We start from the raw sequence: 23,607 nt of genomic DNA, 5'->3' as shown, positions 1-23,607 counted from the left end.
TAGTGTGCAGCTTATATGCTGTAGGGTAGACTCTTGTTGGTTGTACGCGATCAAAACCTTGATTGCGGAGACCAGTTTTTTATCTTTAATCTAAAAAATAAGAATAAAAGAAAATTTAACAACATCCTATTTCTGACATGTTTTACGAAAGAAATAATTGATAACATTGATTGATAGCTCTGACAAGCACATCATATGAATAAATGATTCCCCCCGTCCAATCAAGTCATGACACAACATCAGTTCAAACATGATCTTATTCTAGGCCGTGTTTGGTTAGACGTCAAATTAAAATTACACAAAAAGACGAATGTCCGTATGGAATACTAAATGAAGTCTATTTGTAAAAAAATTTCAGAGATGGATGTAACTTTTCGAGACCAATCTAATGATGATAATTAAGTAATGATTTGCTACAGTGATACTACAGTACCAATCTCTAATCGTGCGGTCAAAAGCCTTATTAGATTCGTCTCGCGATTTACAGGGGGTTGTGGAGGTGGTTTTGTAATTATACTTTATTTAATACTTCTAATTAGTGGTCAAAATTGAAAAAAAAATCCATCAATTCCTAACCAAACACTGCCCTAGTGCATTTCTAAAGGAAGTAATCAGTTCTTCCACCGGAAGATCCTGACTTTGCCTTTCATTCTCCCAGCCGATGTATCCGAAGTCCTGCCTCTGGCTTCATTTCTGAACTCCACTGTGGCTGCAAGTGCTTCTTGAACTTGAGGATCGTCAGCGTGACGATCACAGCGGTGCGGCTGTGGAACACCACGACTAAGGAAGGGCCTGCCCTCGTCGCCAAGGCTTGGCTTTCTTTGGCCCTGTATGGGGGAGCGTTTCCCAGCTTCTGCGACTGCGGGAAGCTCCAGAAGCGAGAAGCTCCCCCAAACGGCATTGCTTCTCTCACAATCCTAAAGCTGGAAAAGCTCATTTTACACTAGAAGCGAGAAGCAACAACGGAGGAGCTTCCCGAGCTTTTGCGGTTCCGCCCCCTTCCTCGTCTCCTCGCCTCTCCTTCCCTTCCACTCTCTCCCTCGTCTCTCCCCCACTCCAACCGCTGGTGGCTGCGTTCGCTCGAGCTCCGGCCGCCTCCACCGAGCTCCGCCCGACGGATCCACCCTCGACCCGAGCTCCGCCCGCCTCCACTCGAGCTCCGACCGTTGGTGCGACGGAGGAGGATGAGCCCGCCCGCCGGCGCGGAGGGGTGTGAAGGAGGTCGACGAGAGGGGCGCGGAGGAGGACGAGCTCCCATGGGCGCGCGGCCGGTGCGAGGGCGAGCTCCCAGGGGCGGCGCTCCCTCTCCCCAAGCTGCGGCCGCCGCATCCTCCCTCGCTCCAAGCCGCGGCCGCCGCATCCTCCCTCGCCCGCCGCGGCCGCTGCGTCCTCCCTCGCCTATCGCCGTCGCCGCGGCCACCGCGGCCTCCCTCCCCTGGGCGGCGCGGCTGGGGTTTGGGCCTGACGGGGTGAGCTCCCCTAGGCGGCGCGGCCGAGGCTCGTGGCCGGCTGGAGCTCCCCTCCCCTGAGGCCCTGACGGCCATGCCGCCCGAGCTCCCTCTCGTGCCGATAAGCGCATTTTCAGAAGCTCCCCCAAACAAACATGGTTAGCTTCTCTGAAAAGCAGCTTCTTAGAAAAGCAAATGGAGCTTTTACTAGTAGAGCTTTTGGAGAAGCTGCAGCTCCCCCAAACATGGCCTTTATCTTCTCTTCAATGGCAGTTGGCAGGCCTCATCCTGGAGGATTTTGATTCCGAAGAACTCTCTGTTCCTCACCTTATCGCTCGGCCTGAAGGACATGGAATTCTTATCTGAAGAAGATAAAAATGCTTAGCAGCTTGCAAATGCAATTATTTTTAGAGAAAAGGTTTCCCCCATTTTACTCAAACGAATAAAACGTTCACAAGTGTAAGCATCTGCGTATTCGAAGCGCGCCCACTGTATAGCCAACAAAAGGGAACAAACATCACATATCATGGGCGAGGGCGAGGAAGTTAACATCAGAGTCACAACAGAAGACACTGATTTTTTTTTTTGGAAATACAAGATACTGAATTTTTCATGATCGACCAACTCATCAACACATCTGCACTCCTTATTCTACTGCAAGTCTGCAAGTTTGTACTGGAAGTCATCAGTTCTGCCAATGGCAGGCCACTGGGCTCCTGACACGATGGTTCTCGTTCTCCCAGCTGATGTGTCCGAAATCCCACTGTCTTCCGGTTTCCACGGGCTTCATTTCTGAACTCCACCGTGTAGCTCTTCCTCTCGTTGGGCTCCTTGAACACCAGGGTCGTCGGCGTGACGGTCACCTTCACGTGCTTCGGCGCCTTGACGATGACATTATACGTCTCGGCCTCCTCGGACACCTTGGTCAGCGTCCGCTTCAGCGTGCGGGTGGCGGTGCGGTTGTCGAAGATCACGACGAAGGACGGGTAGTTGAGGCCGGCGGGGCCGCCGGCGAGCGTCGTCGTGCACCTGCCGAAGTCCGGCACGAACAGGCGCAGCTGCTCCGCTGTGTAGTTGAGGGTGCACAGGAAGTCGACGTAGTCGCGCTCGCCGGCGTCGTAGACGAGGCCCGGGTCCAGCGCGAGGTCCGGTTGGTCGTACCCGGCCCCGGCCACGAGCGGCGTCGCGACCCTGACGCCGTCGTCGTCGGTGGCCCCGTTGTCGCGGATGCGCCGGCCGCGGTTGTCGATAGTCCAGGCGGTCGTCATCAGCGCCGACCGTATCATCGCCGGCGTCCAGCCGGGGTACTTCTTCTTGATCAGCGCCGCGATGCCGGCGACGTGCGGGCACGCCATGACGTCCCCGAGATGATGTTGTAGTCGGTTCTCCTCCCGTCGACAGCGTCTCCCGACACAGAAGCGTCGCCCGACCAGGCCGCCAGAATGCTCACTCCCGGCGCGACGACGTCGGGCTTGAGGAGCTCGGGGACGACCTGGTTGGGGCCCCGCGACGAGAAGCCGGCGACCACCGGCGCCCTGTTCTTGCTGATGACCGTCTCGCAGCCAAAGCTGAAGGACCCCACCGGGTTGGGCTCCGAGGCCATGTACGCCCTGAGCTTCTCGCCGGCGGTGTAGCTGAGCACGACACCCGGAAGTGTGAAGGGATAGGCCGTGGTGCCATCTCGAGACCACTCGCGAGGATCCACACCAACTATCCCTGCTCCACCAGCATTCTGCAGGAGAATGCCGTGCGCGTCGGTTGCTCCGTCCATGCAAACCACGATTTTCCCCATGACCGTGTCGGGCGTCCAGTCACCAGGGGATCGGCATCGGCTGGACACTAGAGGGATCATGGCGGTTCCCTTCGCCTGCATGGTGTAAAGGGACTGGCCCGCGAGCACGGCGCCATTCCCAAGCGTGAGATTCGCCGGGAACAGCCGGTCCACGGTGGCGGCGCCGACGGTGGCCATCCACGGCGCCGTGTTGGTCACCGTAGATGCTCCCGGTCCGGCGTTGCCGCCCGCGAGGACGACGAAGATGCCGTTGCGCTCAGCGCCAAAGGTGGCGATCGCGATGGCGTCGCTGTGGAAGGAGCGCGGCTGGCCTCCGAGGGACATAGAAATGATGTCCACGCCGTCCTTCACCGCGGCGTCGACCGCCGCGACGATGTCCGCCCAGAGCAGCCGTCGGCGTCGCACGCCTTGTACATGGCGATCCTCGCCTTGGGTGCCATGCCCAACGCGGTCCCTCGCGAGAACATGTGGAGGCCGGCGTCCGGGACCTCCGCGCCGGCGGCCGTCGACGACACGTGCGTGCCGTGGCCGTCCTTGTCCCTCGGGGAGGGGACGCCGCCGCCGCCGCTCTTGCTCCTCGCCTTGCCAGCGCTGAAGGCCTTGGCACCAACCAGCTTGTTGTTACACAGGCTGGCGTTGAAATCGTCGGCGTCGACGCACTTGCCCTTCCAGCTCGCCCGGACGGGGCCGAGCCTGCTGTCATCGAAGCTCTTGCTCTCGGGCCATATGCCGGCGTCGATGAAGCCGATGATGACGCCGTCGCCGAAGTTCGTCTCGTTCCAGGCGCCGTTCTTTGGGTCTAGGCCTACGAACCCCGGCGACCTCGTGGTCTGAAGGTAGAACAGCTCGTCCTCCTCGTACACGCCGGTGACGCCGGGGGCGCCTGACATGCGCCGGGCCTCGTCGACAGTGAGCTGGACGGCGAAGCCTTGCATCACGGTGTCGTAGGTGTACAAGATGCGGCTGGTGTTGGTGGGGCGAGGTGAGTCAGCTGCCACTATGGCATGGTACCAGTCCTCGAGGGCGGCGAAGTGGGGCGGCTTGGCGAGGTGGTTGGCATGGACGATGTAGGTGCTCGGTGGTTTGAGCGCAGCATGGCTCTTGATCTTTGAGGCGAGAACTGGGCCGGTGAGCTGAACAAGGAAGAGGAACAGTGCTAGGTGGTGCAAGAGCTTTGTGGTGATGGACGCCATTGCCGGTGGATGTGTGATCGAGCTCGGTGGTGAAGGAATGCGTGCCCTGTGTGGGCTTTATATAGAGGCTGATCGAGCCCAGTTCATCTGCCACACTGGAAACCTGCTGCTACACAGGCACACAGCACATGGTGGATTGACACTTCGAAAAGAAATTTTTGCTCGCTATCAAATTACAAGGATACCCACAAAACATGTGGATGGTATGTGGGGGCGTAAGTACCATTTGTCAGCGATAACAATGTTATTTTTTCTTTGTAGTACAACAACATGGCAAAACTTTGCTTGATAGTGGAAAAATGGACGTGATGCAACCAATATGAGATAATTCTAGGACTATCACACTAGTGACCAAGTCCAAGTGCCTCTAGGCTCTACTTTTTCTATTTTAAACTTCAGCAAGTTGTTGATGGAATTACTGATGGTGTACCAATATGGGCCTTTTTTCAATTACCAGGCTAATCATCCTATACTATTTGTTTAGAAAGAAAAAAAGAGAAAAGTTCCAGCCTATGCTCATCTTATACTGCATAAACTTCCAGGACTTGCTTGCAGATGCCAGTTTTTCTGGAGGTCCAACGCGACGAAAATATGTAAACACTGAAGCGTGCAGGTCATAACCAGTGCGATCCTGCACTCTGAACTCTGAAGCAAGCATTAGTGGGCATTCTGGGCCGTAGAACAAATCAGGGTCTGGAGCTATCTTACTTTGGTACACAAGATAGGAATCTACACATAGTTAAGGGAAGCGTAAGGGTTTCAATTTCGCCAAGCCACTAAATCCAGAAAAAGATGACACGTATATAGCGAATATGAACTCTGAAGTATCAGATTTGGAATGAGATAGAAATAAACATTCAGTTGACACCTTGCAAAATTCACAGTACCGTGTATTCAGAATGAGAGGGCATCACAAGGCAAGGCTTGTCTGGCCTCAAATAGAATTCCCTCTAATATCCTCATGGTTCAATCAGACCCAGTTACACTAGAAAAATGTTGGGGATTGGACCTCCGGGTCAAGCTCCTACCCTCGGAAATGCTCCCTAACTCTTTTGCAGGGCTTCAACGAGAAGAGGATAAGCGCACCCGAGGGTGACGAAGGGTCACTCAGAAGCACAGGCTTAAAGACCAAGACCTTCGGTGACCACCTTCGGTAGGCGAAGGAAACAAGCCACCGCTCAGAAGCAAAAGGTCTAAGAGCAAGACCTTCGGTGACCACCTTCGGGAGACGAAGGTGACAAACAGCTACCCGGAAGCATAAACTCGAAGGCCAAGACCTTCGGGAAAGGAGATCACCACCGGGAGCGAAGATGACGGCTGATTGCTCGGTCATGGAACCTTCATGGCTCAAACTCCCGGAGGTACCCGAAGGTTGTTGTAACCTTCGTCGGTTGTAGACATGTGAGTAAAACGTGAATATGTGAGAAGGTCGGATTTGTACACCTCCCGAATACGTGAGAATGTCGGATTTGTGAACCTCTCACCTTGTAATTTTACCCAGGAACCGGTTAGGAGTGAACTGTAAATGAGTTGGGAGGGGACAATTTAGGAAACCTTGGCCGAGGGCTAGGGGTATAAATAGCCCCCCTCTCCACAGTGTAAAGGGTTGAATTTTCTAATCATTATTGGAGAGTTCGACACCAACTTTCATTGTCATCTTTCTTACTGTTCATGCTCCTTGTTTGGGCATCTAAGAAGCAAAGATCACAACAAAAAAAAGTCAGACCACACATGTGAAAAAACGGTGGTCAGTTAGGCTTCTTCCTATCTAGTGAATTCTGAAACCAGTTGCTTGCATCTGTCTCCTGAAGATCAGAATTACTGATGGACTGATGGTAGGCAAAATGACTGTCAAAATGGATGAACAAAGGTATAATTCAAAATGGGCCTAGCAATTCATCAGCCAGCCTTCCTGAGCTGCGCGCGAAAGGCCACCTCCAAGTTGAAGTCGTCTTGGTGACCCGCGCGCGGCGGCAGTCGAGGTACCGGAGCACGGAGAGCGCGGGGCGACGGAGGCGGCGCCAAGGCGTTCGACGTTCGTGGTCCACCGAATGGGGAGCCATCGGGGACGAGCTGGGCCGTCAAGAGAAGCCGTCGACGCGTGCTCTGATAATCCAGGGCCCCGCCGCCACCCAGCCTCATGGCCGCCGTGCCCTGTGCACGCCCGGAACACGAGCGGCTTCTGCCGCACGCGCCCGCCCGGCAGCGGGATCTCCGTCCAAGCCGGCAAGCCGCCGTCCGTCGATAGCTCGCACGCCGCCGAGCGCGGTTTGGCGGCTCCAGGAACTCGCGCTCGGAATCGCCGTGGACGCTCACAGTGTGGCAGCGGCGATGGAGGTGGTTCTTTTCGACGATCCCGGCGGCGACGTCCGCCTCTCGGGGTGGACGGTGTTCCATCTACCCCGGACGGTAAATGAAATACCGTCCACCCCTTGGCCTACTGGTCGTTGGATCGGCCACGTGCGGCCAGGATGGACGATGCGCTGCGCGGAGCTCCGTCCAGGGAGCCGCGGGATTTGGAAGGGAAGGCAAGCTCGCTGGGGACATCGTGCTCTGCTCCGGCGGCATTTGCGCTGGCTCCTGCTCGGTTCGTCGCCATAACTGCGCGCTCGTCGCCGCCATGGGAACGCCTGCACTACCCGTGCGCGCGGCCGTCCGACCCGTCTGTATGAGCCTCCAAGTTGAAGTCGTCTTGGTGACCCGTGCGCGGCGGCCGAGCGGCAGTCGAGGTACCGGAGCACGGAGAGCGCGGGGCGACGGAGGCGGCGCCAAGGCGTTCGTGGTCCGCCGAAGCGGGAGGGGAGCCCTTGGGGGCGAGCGCTCATGGTCCAGGGCCGCGCCGCCACCCAGCCTCATGGCCGCCGTGCCCTGTGCATGCCCGGAACACGGGCGGATTCTGCCGCGTGCGCCCGTCCGGCAGCGGGATGTCCGTCCAAGCCGGCACGCCGCCGTACGTCGATAGCTCGCACGCCGCCGAGCGCACAGTGTGGCAGCGGTGATGGAGGTCAGCACGGCGTGGTTCTCTTCGACGATCCCGGCGGCGACGTCCGCCTCTTGAGGTGGACGGTATTCCATCTACCATCCAGGGTGGACGGTAAATAAAATACCGTCCACCCCTTGGCCTATCCCGGTCGTTGGATCGGCCACGTGCGGCCAGGATGGACGATGCGCTGCGCGGAGCTTCGTCCAGGGAGCCGCGGGCGCTGGAAGGCAAGCTCGCTGGGGACGTCGTGCTCTGCTCCGGCGGCATTTGCGCTGGCTCCTGCTCGGGTCGTCGCCATGACTGCGCGCTCGTCGCCGCCATGGGAACGCCTGCACTTCCCGTGCGCGTGGCCGTCCGACCCGTCTGTATGAGCGCGAGCAGCACCGCCACAGAACTCGCGGGCGCCGAACCTCTCGCGGCCGCGACGGCATCGAGCGAGCCGGAACGCGCACCATCCTGCCAGAACCCTCGCCGAGGATTGAGACCTCAGACCTACCGCTGTACGCAACGCAGCGCAGCGCTCACGGCGCAGACAACCTACGTTATGTGATGCCTAGGGTGGGACACGCATGGCATGGATGGAGACATCATGTCATGGAGCTGAAGGACGGCGAGGGAAGGTGTTGCTTCTGGAGGAGAAAGAAGCTGCTGGGAGCCTGGGACCTAGTACTCCTTTCGATTGGGCTGCTGGCCTGGAAGATGAGCAGATTAGGAATGGATAGAAATAAACATTCAGTTGATTTACCTTGCAAATTCACAGCACCATGTATTCAGAATCAGAAGGCATCACAAGGCTTGTCCGGCCTCTAATATCCTCATGGTTATAAAGTTCAATTCAACCCCCATAATACAACTTGTCTCTTTTTGTTCTGCACTTACTGCCCTAAATTTGTCCTATGCTGAATGAAATTGCATATAAGAACTGTACTAAATGTGCTTTTGCAATGCAGCTGAAATAATCTGGCACCCCACGACGCAACAATAGCACATTTTTTGGAAGCAAAACGTTAAACGTGTATTGGAAGCGTTGCAAGTTGCAACAGGTACCGGACTCCACATACCCTTGAGAAAGAAATCCTTAAAAATAAACTGCAGCTGCTATTATTCAGCACTTGGACAGGAGTTATTTACAGTTGAACTGGTGTAGGAATCAGTGTACAATTAGAGATGAAAGTTTGAAACTTTCTTACAGTTGTATAAGCCATACGTGTGAATGTAGTAGGTTTGGAAGGTGACAGATGGCAAGTGGACATCAGGGTATGTTCCTGGATGAATTTCATGTTCATCACCCCCACCAGAAATAGGCCAGTTAGCTTCCATACCATGTATGCATCAATGATGAACTGTTAGCATAACTCCTGAATATCAGAAGTAATTTACATGACCGCAGGTGATTTCATCCATCAATATAATTATGAAATGTTTGTTTTGAATCATGGTGTCATATGTACAATGAAATTACAGTCCTATAAAACAAAAACTAGAGTGAACATTTTTCCCTTGGAAAGCGCTATATATGCCTATGTGGCAGTTTATTTGTTTTCAGAAGAATTGCCATACACGCCATGCACTTTCTGAACAATGAAGATAAGTTGCATTTACAATGGATTGTGGAATGATTTGTACAGATCATTGTGATCAATAGAAGTATTCCTATTCCTATGCTACTTTTAATTCGTACTCAACACGTCGCTGAGTACATTCTCTCCATCATAATTTATTCAGACTATATACGAAGCTGGAATGAATTGACCAAGCATCCACTTACTCCGCCCTATAATGTCGTTAGTAACTTCAGGCTCCAGTCATTCCATTGCGTGACCATGTGTCTATTACTGATGACCAAATGTTGACATTCAACTGTAGCAGTGACACCAGCAAAATCATGCTAGAAGTGGCTCCACCAAAGGTCTTCGCCGAGCATCAGGGAGGTCCATGGTATAAGCTACTATTGCTGAAAGCAGCGAACAGGCAGCTGGAACAAAGCCCAAACCAAATCTTGTAATTGAATAGCCAAATGCCGTTGCTGAATTTGATCTTATCTGGGTACTTCCTGCATGCAAAATCACAAAAATTTAACTGAAATATTACTAAATGCTTATGTTGATTTGCCAGTACTAAGACAGTTACACTATTACCTTGATAGGACTCCAGTATATACAGGGCTATTCCACATGATACAACAAAACTTAATGAGCCATACACAAAAGCACAACCATTTATATCTTCTCCTACTAAAACACCTTCCATGCTAATACTTGTCACCTTGTATCAAGGAAAGATAAGAATCATGGAAGTAATACGCGTGGAAAAAAATCTGCTGAAAATATGCAGGATAGCATATACACATGGTTAAATTGTTTATCTCCACTCCCTCTTAACATAACTGATCAAAAAGGACAATTACTAAACCAAATAGTACTGAAGGTCAGGATTGAAATACAAGCCAGGATACCATATGTCCAGATCCATGACCCAGCCAACAGCTAGCTACATGGGCCAGAATGACAGCACACCACCATGGCATGATTAATTGGTGACATCCCTTCTTAAAGGTTTTTTCCCTTTAATTGTACATCTTATTTACTAAAGTTTGTATCATATCTTTGCAGTACATGTATTAATCAATGTTACATTGTACTTACTGTCATAAGTGCATTGGCAGCTCCTATTATGGTTGAAATGGCATACATGACGTTGTGCAATCTGCTTGGTAGAAGAACAATCCCAAGACCTGACAATATCCAAAGCACTGCTCCAGCTGAAAAGTAAAGCTTGAGACGCCAACTTGACCACCTAGTCTCCTATAAACGTTTCAAAACTCCATTGAGTTGAAAGACGAAGTACTAAATTAGAGAAAATAGTCATTACAAATAATCTGACCTGTAATATTACAGATACTATCAAACTGCAGATGTAGATAATAGCAGGAATCTGAAAAACAAAAATGTGAAATAATTAACCCAGGGGACGCACATATTACAAGTCAACGCACAGGGGCGGAGTTGGGCTGGTCCAGCGACCAAGGCCACACAATGGTATTGCTGCCCTGATTGGGCTGGACTACATAAAAAACAGAAGGGAGTCCAAAACGTAACTGGGTCAAGACTAGGCCACGGCCCTAGTTGGAAATCCATGGCTGCCAACGCAACATCATGGTTAACTGATATAACATATGGAGTATGTGTTACGAAATTGGTGATGGTGTCTTAGCTGTGGAAGAAGAATACAATTACTACTATTTAACATCTATTTCAGTAATGAGATTATTTTGACTGCGAACCATCAGATTATATGGACTGATCACCAAATGTACTGGAGTTCAGATTAATTTCAGAGAACAGACTGAAATTCGGCAGCTTTCAGGTCTTCAAAAATTTTCATCTCTTACATCATTGATAATAAGTTCTATCGAGTACAATATCTCTCTTGTTTGTTCAGTTGTTTAAAATTTCTACAATAGCATGTGTATTAGATGAGTACGCTTTCCACAGGATAGAATAAAAAAGTGTGGGGTTGGACCTTACCAATGCTTTCGAGGATTGAGGCATTTCTAAATCATTTATCACATAGAAAGCAAGAAATGCCTGTTAAGACAAATAGAACATTATCACTGACTGGTCGTATCGTTGAAGTTCCAAGCATAAGTCGTATATTCAAGAAATAAAATGCACCGCCTAAATAGAATGAAAAGTATAGATGCCTTTAGAAATTCTCAAATAAAAGGTAATTTCAGTCCTATATCACAGATCAAAAGATTACTAGATACCTGTGAAACATTGGTCACTAATCTAGTCAGAGTATAGACTAGAGCAACTTGGTAGTATAATACTCTCTTGAACCAGTAGGCCCATGAAATTCTGGAAAGGTTCTTATCCGTAGAGTGCTGAATTGACCTAAAGATAAAATACTTTATTCAACAAATAATATAGGAGAAGAAAAACCTAGTGAAAGTCAATAACTCTTTCTAAAGAATATTAAGTGCATAGGTATCCATCTTACCCTGGCTCCTTCGTTCCAACTAAGAAGATGACAACAAAACAAGATCCAAGGGAAATGGACACATAAGCAATCCACCGATACTGTCCCAAGTATTGAAAAATTATAATGAATATCAAGAATGTCAGGCATACAGTGAACATATTACTTAATACAAGAGAGTACCTGAACTAGTACGCTCACTGACCGCAATAGAGTAAATATTAACAAAGCAATTCCATACAGGCTAAGATTTGCAACCTAGCAAAAGCATGGAAACTGAGAACATCAGATGCAATATTTTGTCATTTGGACATAACAGAAAAAACACTGGAGTAGAGTATTCTAACCATTGTGAAGGCATTACGACAGCTTACAAGTGAAACCCGGCTAGATGGGTTTGATGTCATGCAGTTCACCATTGACCTTAAAAATATGTAAAAGACATCCATAAATGAACTGCTGAAACCATAGACATAAGCATGGGGAAAGTGGTGAAATAAAGGAGCAATTACATGTGAGCAACTTGAGCAACTGCCCAACCAACATTAAAGATAGCGGCAAATGTGCTGTATCCAACAGTCTCCAAAGTAGATGAACTAGTCTCCATAAGTTTGCAAGGAACACAGCTACCGAAAACAGATGAGAAGGAAATTGCCACTAAAATAGATCCTCCTGCATGCCACAGTTTGAAATGCCCGAAACGATCTATCTGGAACAGAAGCAGTTTGTTTATATATCTTCCCCAGAATCATACACAGCAAATGTTAAAAAAAAATTAGCTCGTGGAGACTAAAAAGAGAAGAGAATCAATTAAAATGTTACTGTATTGAAATTATAATACATGGATCATGTTGTTTCTTGGGTCATACCAATTCCCCAGCAAAGATTGTTGTGAATCCATCCGCCAACTGTCCAGAAAGCATGACAGCAGCAGCATCGCTGCAAAGGTGAATTATAAAGTAAAGTGTCTGAAGTTATCCTGAAGCTTTTAATTCCAAGCTTTCAGCATCTCAATATTTCTCATAACCTGGGTAAACAAATATGGTTGGATCCAACAATCCAATATTTTAGGCAGACTCTACGGCATGGCATCGATCAAAAAATTAGTTGGCTTTGTTTTTTAAAAAAAAAGGTAATTCACATTCCCTAGGAACTAACGTTTCTGTTATAGCCTCATTAGTATTTAGACATGGTAAGTCTTATTGCCAAATTTTGAACATTACTAGCACTAGTAACGAAAAGGGACAGAAGAATTTGATGAACAGTTGTGCATGCTTACATTTAAAGTTGTAGATCATAATTTTTTTTAAAAAAAGGACATTTTAGACTATTGCAGTAAGATACTGCATCACGTCTAACGGTCTAAGACAACTTGAAATCAAACATGAACTTACTTCCTAATTCATAGCAGCGTAAAATACCTCTTCAAGTAGAGTGGACAAAGAGTTAAGACTAAAGCTAAAATGAGTTCAAAAATACCTCCAGTTTAACATGATTCAGCAACATACTACAGGACAGAACATACTCATTGATTGGAATATGAGAAAAAGAGATGTAATCCAGAAAGCACATACCCTGGACTAAGTCCCACATCAGTCAAAAACACCAACAAATAAGTAAACCAACACGAGGAAGTGATGTCGTTAAGCATATGCCCAGAACCGTAAGAAAGTATAGACACCCTCCCTAAGGGCTCTTCCATTTGTGCTTCATATGGCGATTCGTTGTCCCTCATATTAACCATTACTATTAGCAAGGCTACAAAAGCATCACCTGCACCACAATGGCAATCATGTTATATTCAGTTATCACTTAGTTAACTAGCACAAAGTCTCCCTTGCAACTTTGGACAAAACAGAATAACACTGCAAAGCTGCTACCTAGAAGTTCCATAAACATCATAAACACAGAAACTGTTTGCATGCTACTCATGAGTTTTTGCAGGGGAAAAAAATCAGCTTAAAAACCAAGTCTAGTTCATCAGGAATATATTTGGATTAACCAAGTGACAACACACTGATACATTGATTATAAGTTGTGAACTTTAATACGATGGCTACATTTACAGAACAAGATCCAAGTTTCAATTGCATGACTGATCCTGACAGGTACTGTACTGTTATATTGTCCTGCAATAAACACTAGATGTGGACGGCCTTACTGATTGCAATTGTGAGAAGTAGAAGCTTTGCACCAGGCCAATCAGTCTCAACTATCAAGCTGATCACCCAAATGAAAAACCATGTTTCTATGACCAGCCCTTAGGAGCACATCAGTTTTTTTTTAAGAGAGAGAGGGAGTAAGGGCCACATCGACTACTAGGATCGCGTTTCCACTATCTCCACCATCCAACTAAACCTTCAACTTTATGAGAATGAGACCACCTTCGGTCTCACCTTTCCCACCCAATCCGGCAATCCGAATTCAGGCCACACATCCAGCGTGCCTGAACTCCCGCAAATCGCAACAAACATTCAAACAGCAATTGCACCGCACTAGAAGTGCCCCCAAAGATCGTTCTTTTAGCAGGCCCAGGCCCAGGTCCGCAAGAACTGAATCCAAAGCGAGGGGAGCATCAACGAGACTGCATTAAATGCTTCCGAAAATGATCGACTCATTAATAGTCCTAGTCCACAAGAACCGCCCGCAGAAAAGAAAATTGCACACCCACCCTAATCAGAAATATCCCCCGAGATATCTTGTACCCCTACCGCAGAAGATCACACCCAGACGCACGAATCCGTCCGGTCCGCCCATGTTCCGGGAAGACAACCCCGACCTCAAATTCCATGGCGATCAACCAGAGGCAGCGGTGAAACTAACCCAACCACTGCCGTCCCCCAAGAAACCGCGGAAACCAAGCAAGCAGGGAGGCCATGGAGCTCACCTGCAGGAGCAGCGATGGTCTCCGCTCTCGCCTGCTCCCAGGAGTCTGGGGCTCGGCACTTTCCGAGTGGAACGAACCCCACCGCAACTCTAGTACTCGGGTCAGAGAGGTCGGGGTGGGTGGGTGGGCCGGGGAAGGCGACGGGCCCGAGGAACGTCGCGTGGACGGCAGGAAGGCGGAGGGTGGGAGGAGACAGGAGGGGAGAAGCGGAAGCGGGGACGCAATCGCGGAGGAGGAAGAGGAGTGTTGTATTGCATATCGGGGCGCGCAGCGCGCCGGGCGCACCACCGGCCACCGGGACGAGCGGGGATCGGACAGCGGAGGTCGCGGAGTCCGCGCCGCTCGGGTGGTGGGCCCGGGTACCGACTAGGAGACAGGGTTAACCATTTCGTTTTCCGGTCAAATCCCGGTGTTTACCGGAAACGAAATTTCGTTCCGAAATTTCGGTAAATTTCGGCGAATTTCGGTCGAAATTTGTTGAATTTTGAATTTGAAAACGAAATTTTCCGAAAAATACCGAAATTTCGAATCCCGGTAACTAGCGGAAACGGAAAATTTTCCGAAATTTCGGCGAAATTTCGCCGAAATTGTTAACCCTGCTAGGAGACAACGAAAAGATATGGGATATTATTGCCGACTTTTCGCGTCACGTCACGGCCGCCACCCGCCCGCCGGGGGTGGTGGTGGGGCTTTGCCGCTGCACGGGTACGGTGGACAGCGGAAACTGGGATGCCGACGGTGGCGGCGGGCGCTGGCCAGCGTCCTGCGAGACGCATGCCCCCGGACCGGCGGTCAGCGATCAGTGCGCGGCGTGCCGGGCTGCCGGCCCGTCCTGTAAAAACCGAACGGCGCGCAGGTGATGAGGTGAGCGAACGGCTGGGACGGAGGGCAAGTGGCGTGCAAGGTGCAACGGCAACGAAGTAAAGTACTCTACTTAGAGCAAATATTATTGGTGGGTGTTTGGCTTGCCTGGTCAGCCCAGAAGCTGAAGTGGAGGAGAAAGAAATGAGAAAATTCTGTCAGCTGATGTCATGAAACCGCAAGTGTATACGTGTTTGGGGTTGCCATTTGCTACCATCACTGCCGAACCGTGCAGTACATTAAATAATTATGAGGCCTGTCACTACCAGCTTGTCAGATCTAGTGAGCTAGAGCGCGAGATGCCAACGTGCAGGCGCAACTATTATCCTTGCTCTTATATAAGTGTAGCTTTGACTAAGATTGGAAGCAGTAAAGTACTCGAGCGCCGTGGTCCACGGAAACGGTTCTCACTGCCCGTCGCTGGAGCCGAAATGCTATCCGGAGAAAAGTCAGAGGCAGACGGAACAGTGCACGGTTCCCGAGAAGATGATGCTACCGCATTCTCTCCTCCTGGAGACGATCGCCGGACGGCGTGAACGTTCCGTCCGTGTAACCATTACGTAGATAGTCTTCATGGGTAAAAAAAAAAGAGAAACTGTTGATGCCTTCATAGTGTCTGCAACGGCCTCACCAGCAGCGCCGGCGAGGGATTCCGGATTCAGAATCTCCCGGGACGAGGAGCCCCGCACCAACCGTCTCGGGCGGCGGACGGCGAGAGGGTCGGGGTCGCCGCCCGCGCGTGGCGCGTCTCGCAGCCCCGCAGAACCTCCGAAACTGGAACCCGGCCGGAGCAACCGTCTCCGGACGTCTATTTCCGTATTTGGAGCCGAGGCCGACGACGATGGAAGGCGACGAGGGCGTACGGACAGGGAAACAAGTACTATGCAGGAGCCCGGGGGTCGCCGAGGTGGGGCCCGACGAGGAGGCCGGGACGATGATGCCAGGACAACACTGGGGAAAGGGACAGATTGCCTTGCCCGGTGTTTAGTTGCGCGTTGTAAAGTTTTTGAAAAGGCATCTTTCTACATTTGAAGTACTAAACATAGACTAATCACAAAAATAATTTCAGAACTTGTCTGTAAATCGCGAGACGAATCTAATGAGTCTAATTAATCCGTCATTAGAGGTTGTTTACTGTAGCATTACTGTAGCAATTTAGCATCTAATTACAGTCTAATTATGTTCATTAGATTCGTCTCGCCATTTACAGACAGCAGTCGCAATGCATTTTTTATTTCGTCTAGATTTAAATCTCAATGCAGGTGCCGAAATTTTTTTTTGGAATTTTGATTTTTTAACTAAACACGGCCTTGGTGGTGGTGCCGTGCGGCCGACTCACGTCACGTCACGTCATCCGCCGCCAGACCCGGGCGTGCGGTGGAGGCGATTGGACAGCGGGGGGCGGAGGAGCCGGCGCCGGCTACGTGGTTCCGGCCGAGGATGCCAGCCGGCGGCGACCGGGCGACCGTGGGTGGTGGGTCGATCCATGCCCGTTGCTTGGGAACGGATAACCAAGCTGGGAATTGTTTTAAGCTCTGTTTAGTTTCAGTGTAAATTTTTTTCGTTGAAATCTTACTAATTTGAAGTACTAAATTAAGTCTATTTATAAAACTTTTTGCACAGATGGGTTGTAAATCGCGAGACGGATCTAATGATGCTAATTAATCCATGATTAATCAATAATTAGCGGATGGTTACTGTAGCATTACTGTTTCAAATCATGTATTAAGTAGGCTCATTAGATTCGTCTCGCAATTTACAGCCCATCTATGAAAAAGTTTTGTAAATAGACTTTATTTAATACTTTATGCATGTGTCGAAACATTCAATGTGACGATTTTTTTATATTTACGAGGTTTACAGACATGGCCTTAGAATTGTTGTGCGGTCCAGATAAATGGCTCCCCATGCATCCATCTCACCTTTTTCTTTTCCCGGACTACGGATCTCCCGTACATCCTGCTGAAGTCGATTGTTTGTCAGATAAGGAGATAACAACAAGTATATAGTAGACGTACGCCACTTGCAGCTCTTGCAGAGAAAGATAATGCTGCAGGATTCCTTTACTCCCTCCGTCCCAAAATAATCGCATGTATAGCATTCAAATGTGAAAATTAATGTAGATGTGAAATTACATTTTTACCCCTAAAAAGTGAAGCAGACATAACCGGCAATATCAGAAAGTGTGGTCAGAAATTTCAGAAAACAAGACAACAGCACAACACGTGGCTCTGCCAAGAGCCACGAATGAGCAATGTCCAATAAATAAAGTTTTTTTTGTGGAAGAGGGAGACTATTATAGAATGTTCTAGCACTACTCTTGCGCGGCCGGCTGGAGTATTTTTTATAGTAAATTCCCTTATGCCATTGGAAAATTGAACTGATTCTTTATGTATCATTGGAAATTAGCTCATCCCTTCTATGCCATCGTTTATAATTTTCCACCCCCTCCATGCCATTGCTGTTAAGTCTCTCTAACAGATCCGTTAAAGGGTATGGCGAAAAGACCAGAATACCCCTTCATTCCCTCTCCAGTTACTTCTTTTTTCCCGAGCGGCCCACCCTCCCTCGTGCGGGAGGTCACCGTGCTCCCCTGCTCCCTCCACCACCTCCTCGCGGCCTCCTATCGAGCGGATCCGAGCGGCGGGGAGGACCGGCGGCGAGCAGGGCCGACGCATCCTCCCGCCGCGGCGCCTGCCCCCTGCTCCCTCCTCCGCGAGCGCCGCTGGATCTGGGCTCAGCGGCGTCGAGCTCGGGATGGCGAGCGGTGGCCGGCGCGCTTGCCGGGCGGCGGCGGCGGTGAGCAGGCGGCCCCTGCTTCGGTGAGGTGCGCGGCCCCTCCCCTGTTCCCTACTCCGGCGACCTGCGGAGCCGCACCGTCCTTTCCCTCCCCTGCCCCCTCGCCACGGCCCCTTGCTGTGCCCCTCGCCGTTCCGCGGCGAGGCGGAGCGGCCGCGACGGCGTGCACGCGAGGCCGCCGCGCGGCGCGACGTCCCGTGGCGGGGAACACTCGAGGCCGGCCGTGGCGAGGCGGAGAGGCAGCGGCGACCTCGAGCTCGGACCCGGAGGTGGCGCCAAGGCGGAGCAGCGCGTGGACGAAGGTTCCGGCGGCGCCATGGGCGGAGGAGACGGAGAGGAGCTGCCCCCAACACTGGCTCCGTCCCCACCGGGCTGGGGCACGCGGGGCCCGCGCGAGGGAGGGAGGCCCGCGCGAGGGAGGGAGGCGCGCCGCTCGTTCAGATCGGCGGCAGAGCCTAGGGTTCGGCGGCAGGGGGCTCTAGCGGCGTCGGGATGGGGAGGGGGTGGGCCGCTCGAGAAAAAAAAAAGAATCAACTGGAGACGGAACGGAGGGGTATTCTGGTCTTTTCGCCATACCCTTTAACGGATCTGTTAAGAAGACTTAACAGCAATGGCATAGAGGGGATGAAAAATTATAAACGATGGCATAAAAGGGATGAGCTAATTTCTAAAGGCACATAAGGATCATCTCAATTTTTCAATGGCATATAGGGAATTTACTCTATTTTTTATGCCAACGCCCAGCAGCGATTGCAGCTAGCAGCACGAGAGAAGTCTAGGACCGCCATCTTCGCTATCTTGACACTTCATTTTGGAATTTTATTTGAATTGCAAAGGTGCAAATAAATTGGGATGGAGGGAGTATTTACTGTCGCGATAGAAGAATGGCACATGGCAATGCATGTCAGAGAAAAAAAAAATCAAGCATGATTATTTTTTATATGAACTTCCTTTTATATATATTAAATTAGAAACGTATTACATCAATGAGGTCAACAGGACCCCATGTTACATCTTGAAGTGTTGTGATGGTATCACAAGCAAACTGGTGATTCAAAGAGTTACAAGAAAAAAGAAGGTAAACTATGATTGTACATAGACAGGGGCGGATACAGGAGGGGGCTAGGGGGGCTCAAGCCCCCAAGCTCCCCTAATTACACGTAAAATATTGTAGCAAAATCTCCAAATCACCATTAAATCTTTACACAAATCAACATCTCTATTGTTTCAGTCCTCCCTTGCCTCCAATCCTGCATCCGCCACTGTACATAGACATAGCTTTTGCCTGCATAGCAAGGCAATGTGCAGTCTTATTTAAGCATGATTGTTTGGATGCTTGCATAGCTGTAAATGTTAGAATTGTATACAGGGCTACATGGTATGGCCCCACATATCAGAAATTCGGAATCATCAAGTAGTTCTCTGACATCTGGGACCCAGCGCCAGAGACACGGCTTTCCGCCCTTTCCCGTTTCCTATCATCCGCAGTCTCCCCCATTCCCCTTCCTCCCCCGCGTCCGCCCGCCGCCGCCGTCACCGTCTGCCCCACGCCGCCGTGTCCGCCGCCGCGTCACGAACTCACGATCCCTCGCCGATTCGAGCCAGGCCCGGGCCTCTGTACACCCTCGCGCGCGGCAGGGGCGATGGCGCACCCGATGTACGGCTCCGGCCCGCTCCGATCCAGGTACGCCCTACCGAACCACCTCCGCGGCGTCTCGTTCGATCCTCTGTACCCCGAGAAATTGGATCGGACCTAGTGGTGGATTTTGAGCGTTTGTGGTGGGGGGTTTGCAGGAACGCGGCGAGCTCGGACGAGATCCAGCTGCGGATCGACCCGGTGCACGGGGACCTCGACGAGGAGATCGACGGGCTGCACTCCAGGGTCCGCATGCTCAAAGGGGTAAGACTTGATTTCCCTTCCGGCTTGGTCCATCGCGGTGCTTGATGTTCCTTGCGCGGTATGTTTGCTTGGTGCTCAGTTGAGGGGGGTCTTTGCAACCGCGATTCCGTAGCTAGGAAACCTATTGATTGGGTGTGCAGCGCGTAGTAGATTGTTCATGTGGCGATTCAAGGTATATCTCGTAGTTGCTCAATTTTGTTCTAACATGTAGTTCGATTCGTGATTTAGCGCATGGTGGTGCTGCACCTTGCTATTTCAGCTAACTTTGTTCCACCGTCTTTAAACATAGAACAGTTGGGAGTGTATAGAACTAGATTTAGAACCATGTCAGATGAATAACAAACTGTGGTTTTGGTATGAGTTGCTACCAAGGTTTTAAAAACCCGTTTTGATGAATTTCCTGGAATTAGGCATTTTCTGGCCGGCCACAGCCCTTATCTGATTGCCTTTTATTTTCCGCCAAACATTCATGAAATTTCAACAGGTTGTGCTACTACCATCTAGAGGTAAACCAGGCCAAACAGTAAAAAACAGCTCAAAGTAACACTCACAGTGGGACCTAAAGTGCTCCTGGCACCCAATGGGATTTCTGGTTCCCAACGGCAATAGCCCGTTAGTGCCAGTTTTTTTCAAGCAAGGAGACTGCTACTTTGATATTAGTTGCTAGAAAGGTTTCTAACACCGATTCATTATGCTTCTAACAGCAAGGTTTCTAACACAAGAATTTCATGATAATGTTGTAGGAATTTTACGGGGAACTATTCAGTCCCCACACGATATGAAACTTATTTCCTTGTTCCAAATGGGCGTTCAGTTATTTGATATTAGTGACATGGTGGTGTTAGAGTGGGTTTGGTGTTTTGTTATAACTGATGTGATCTTGGTGTTTGGAAATGCAATATATGAATTAGTGTATGTTATCAGTCATTTGCTCAGATCACCATACATATGCATGTACTGCGGTTTCATTGTACCTTTCCATTTGTGAATCTGAAATTCATGATGATTTATGTTGGTCATGGTCCTGACCCATCATTAGATTTTATATATGATTAGCTATCTTGTTGGTCTCTTATTTTCTTTTATCTTCTGCTGAGAGTATTCATTGATTTCATTAAACTTTCATGTTGAAGTGGCTCCATTACTGATTATCATAGGCCTTGATGCTGCGAACTCTCTCACATCTAGAGCTAGTCAATGGCTGTTTTTTTACTTCAAATATACTGCATGTAGGTCAAGTAGAAACTGCTCATTTTTGCTATCGTTGTTCTAAGCTGTTCCTTACATTCTTGAAAGCTACTGATGTTGGGTTTTGTTCTCATTCTGGGATCCAAGATTTGAACTTTTGGCATCTGTTATTTCTCCAGGTGGCCCAGGAGATAAATTCTGAAGCCAAGTTCCAGAATGATTTCCTTAACCAATTGGTAATGTTCTCTGCTATTTCTTATTTACGTTTACTGTGGCTACTTACTGGGATTATATCTTGGCATCCTCTTTGTTGTGTCTTCTTTGTCCTTTAGTAGTTCGCGTGCCTTTACCTTTTTCATCTGATATCAGTGTTTGTTCAATCTTACCACCACGCACCATCTATAGTCCTCATCATGAAATTTCCTAAAATGTTTCCCTGTGTCATATTCTATATTTGCATCTACACATGAGGTCAGTTATCTTATTTGATCTTATAAATGCCATGGATGAACTGTAGCCAACATAAAACAGTGGATTGATGCATTACATATAACTGCATTTAGGTTGTTAAGGCCCCAAATGTAATATAACAGCAATATTACCTTACAGAACAGCTAATTTTGTATGCTCTCTGACAATCTATGTCACACTCTGACCTTTGTTATCTCCTGTGCATGTACAGCAAATGACCCTTGCAAAAGCTCAGGCAGGAGTGAAGAATAACATGCGAAGGTTGAACAAGAGCATCATCCAGCAGGGCTCAAATCATCTTCTCCATGTTGTTCTCTTCGCTCTGTTTTGCTTCCTGGTTGTCTATCTCCTGTCAAAGTTCTCTAGAAGATAGTTTCATTGTCAGGTGGCATCAAATCTAGGATACCTTGAGTTGTATGTAGTCTGAAGAAAAAATATGATATCTGTTGTACTTCGTGTCTCATGACAAACCAGAAAAAAGGAGGGGAATTATTACTCTTATAAGGTCACTTCTAACCTCATCGACTGATCTGTTTGAGGTATTATACTTGTTAAGGTGATTGCATCGGGCACAGATTTGTGTTAAGCAAACGCTCAGTGTATCGCAGCCCTCGAGCACATGCAACGGTTGAGTGTGGATCAAAACTATCACAGGAGCAAGAAAGCTTCAATTGATCATGTCGCTTGGAAATGGAAACTGTATATAGCTTGTACGTGAATCCATTCTGGATTGTTTTTATAAGATTTTATTTCATTATAAATGGATGAAGCTATTTCAGAGCTACTATCAGTTACACCATTTCTGATATTCGAGGAGTCAGATGCAAGCAACTGGTAGCATCATCCATATATACGTGGGAAGAAACATAACTGACCATTTTTCTTGCATGCTTTGCTTGCTGGAACTGGATTTCATTGAACCAAGAGGGTATTTAAGGCTGGACAGGTATAGTGGAAGCATTCTCATTCAGAATAACTGGTGCTGTGTTTTTGCAAGGCGACTTCCACTTGATGTTTATTTCTACCAATTCCTGATCTGAAATGGAAGGAGCCTGGAGTTTTCCTTGAAAATGGCTTTGTCATGTAATCTCAGCCTCCGAATGGCACAATATGAGCCAAATTTTGATGGTTGAAGGAAGCTACAGGAGAAACGTCTAACCTTACAAGGAGTATTTTTTTTTTGAGCCTCTCATCTGGGTACAGCTGTAGTATCTGTTCATGTACAACTCACATCAACCCTACACGCACACCACACTCACACCACACGTACACAAACAAACCTACAACTACACTCAGATCAAAACGCGTCCTTCGTGAGATCACCGGATCCATCCAAGGCTCCGTAGGCGACGGGCACGTCGCAATTACAAGGAGTATCCTATTGCTTCAGAGTTAATCTTTTCCAAATGGAGATTGCTTCAGAGTTTATATTCACTATCCCACACTGCTATTTATGAACTTGGCGGCATGATAACTCAAATTCTGTGGATGCATTCTCATTCAGAATAAATGGTGCTGTGTATTTGCAAGGTGACTGACCACTCGATGTTTATTTCTACCAATTCCTAATCTGAAATGGAAGGAACCTGGAGTTTTCGTCAAAAAAGGATTTATCATGTAATCTTGGCCTCCGAATGGAAGAATATATGAGCCAAATTTTGATGGTTGAAGGAAGCCTTTCTAGGAATATCATATTGCTTCAAAGTTAATCTTTTCCGAATGGAGATTTCTTCAGAGTTCATATTCACTATTCTGCACTGCTATTTATGAACTTGGTGGCATGATAAATTCAAATTCTTACACCTACATTGCGCATTTACACAATCTTGTTTACCAAAGCCAGATAGCCCCAAATTTTGGTTTGTCTTAAAACCCATAATTTCCACTAGCGCTTTGCAGCGTAGCAATGGTTGCGACCTGCCCGCTTCAGATACATATCTCTGGCCTGGAATTTGCTACCCATGGGCATAGAATGCAAGATAATTCATCTTGTTGCATTTTCAGAGTATGAATAGGATGAATTTGACCTAATAATTGCAAAAAAGGACCAAAATTTGGAAAAGCTCCTGACCAGGGTTCATAAAATTTTATTTATTTCTTTTAT

General features: G+C 48.8%; 2 protein-coding genes and 1 pseudogene across 4 annotated transcripts; 1 reads left to right on the top strand and 2 right to left on the bottom strand.

Annotated features, from left to right (window-relative positions):
- Positions 1-2,133: 2,133 nt before the first annotated feature.
- LOC120696207 lies at positions 2,134-4,433 on the bottom strand (annotated as a pseudogene).
- A 4,374-nt stretch (positions 4,434-8,807) lies between these two features.
- LOC120692693 (major facilitator superfamily domain-containing protein 12-like) lies at positions 8,808-14,619 on the bottom strand. Of its 2 annotated transcripts, XM_039976071.1 has the most exons (13): positions 14,285-14,619; positions 12,972-13,170; positions 12,267-12,336; positions 11,910-12,106; positions 11,745-11,820; positions 11,581-11,655; positions 11,419-11,498; positions 11,186-11,312; positions 10,944-11,003; positions 10,300-10,350; positions 10,062-10,220; positions 9,555-9,681; positions 8,808-9,469 (listed from the first exon to the last, which is right to left on the bottom strand). In XM_039976071.1, the coding sequence occupies exons 2-13, from the start codon at positions 13,139-13,141 to the stop codon at positions 9,300-9,302; spliced, it is 1,362 nt and encodes a 453-aa protein (XP_039832005.1). In that variant the 5' UTR covers positions 13,142-13,170; positions 14,285-14,619; the 3' UTR covers positions 8,808-9,299. The 2 variants fall into 2 exon arrangements, with proteins under 2 accessions (XP_039832005.1, XP_039832011.1); XM_039976077.1 differs by lacking the exon at positions 9,555-9,681 and having other exon boundaries at positions 14,285-14,606.
- A 4,768-nt stretch (positions 14,620-19,387) lies between these two features.
- On the top strand, positions 19,388-22,260 carry LOC120692678 (bet1-like protein At4g14600). 2 transcript variants are annotated; one of them, XM_039976056.1, is made up of 4 exons: positions 19,391-19,628; positions 19,739-19,844; positions 21,212-21,268; positions 21,715-22,260. In XM_039976056.1, exons 1-4 carry the CDS (start codon positions 19,588-19,590, stop codon positions 21,874-21,876), a joined length of 366 nt encoding a protein of 121 aa, XP_039831990.1. In that variant the 5' UTR covers positions 19,391-19,587; the 3' UTR covers positions 21,877-22,260. The 2 variants fall into 2 exon arrangements, with proteins under 2 accessions (XP_039831997.1, XP_039831990.1); XM_039976063.1 differs by lacking the exon at positions 21,212-21,268 and having other exon boundaries at positions 19,388-19,628.
- Positions 22,261-23,607: the final 1,347 nt, after the last annotated feature.

Source organism: Panicum virgatum, chromosome 2K (assembly GCF_016808335.1).
Source record: "Panicum virgatum strain AP13 chromosome 2K, P.virgatum_v5, whole genome shotgun sequence".
Lineage (NCBI taxonomy): Eukaryota > Viridiplantae > Streptophyta > Magnoliopsida > Poales > Poaceae > Panicum > Panicum virgatum.
This window is presented reverse-complemented; position numbering and strand designations above follow the sequence as displayed.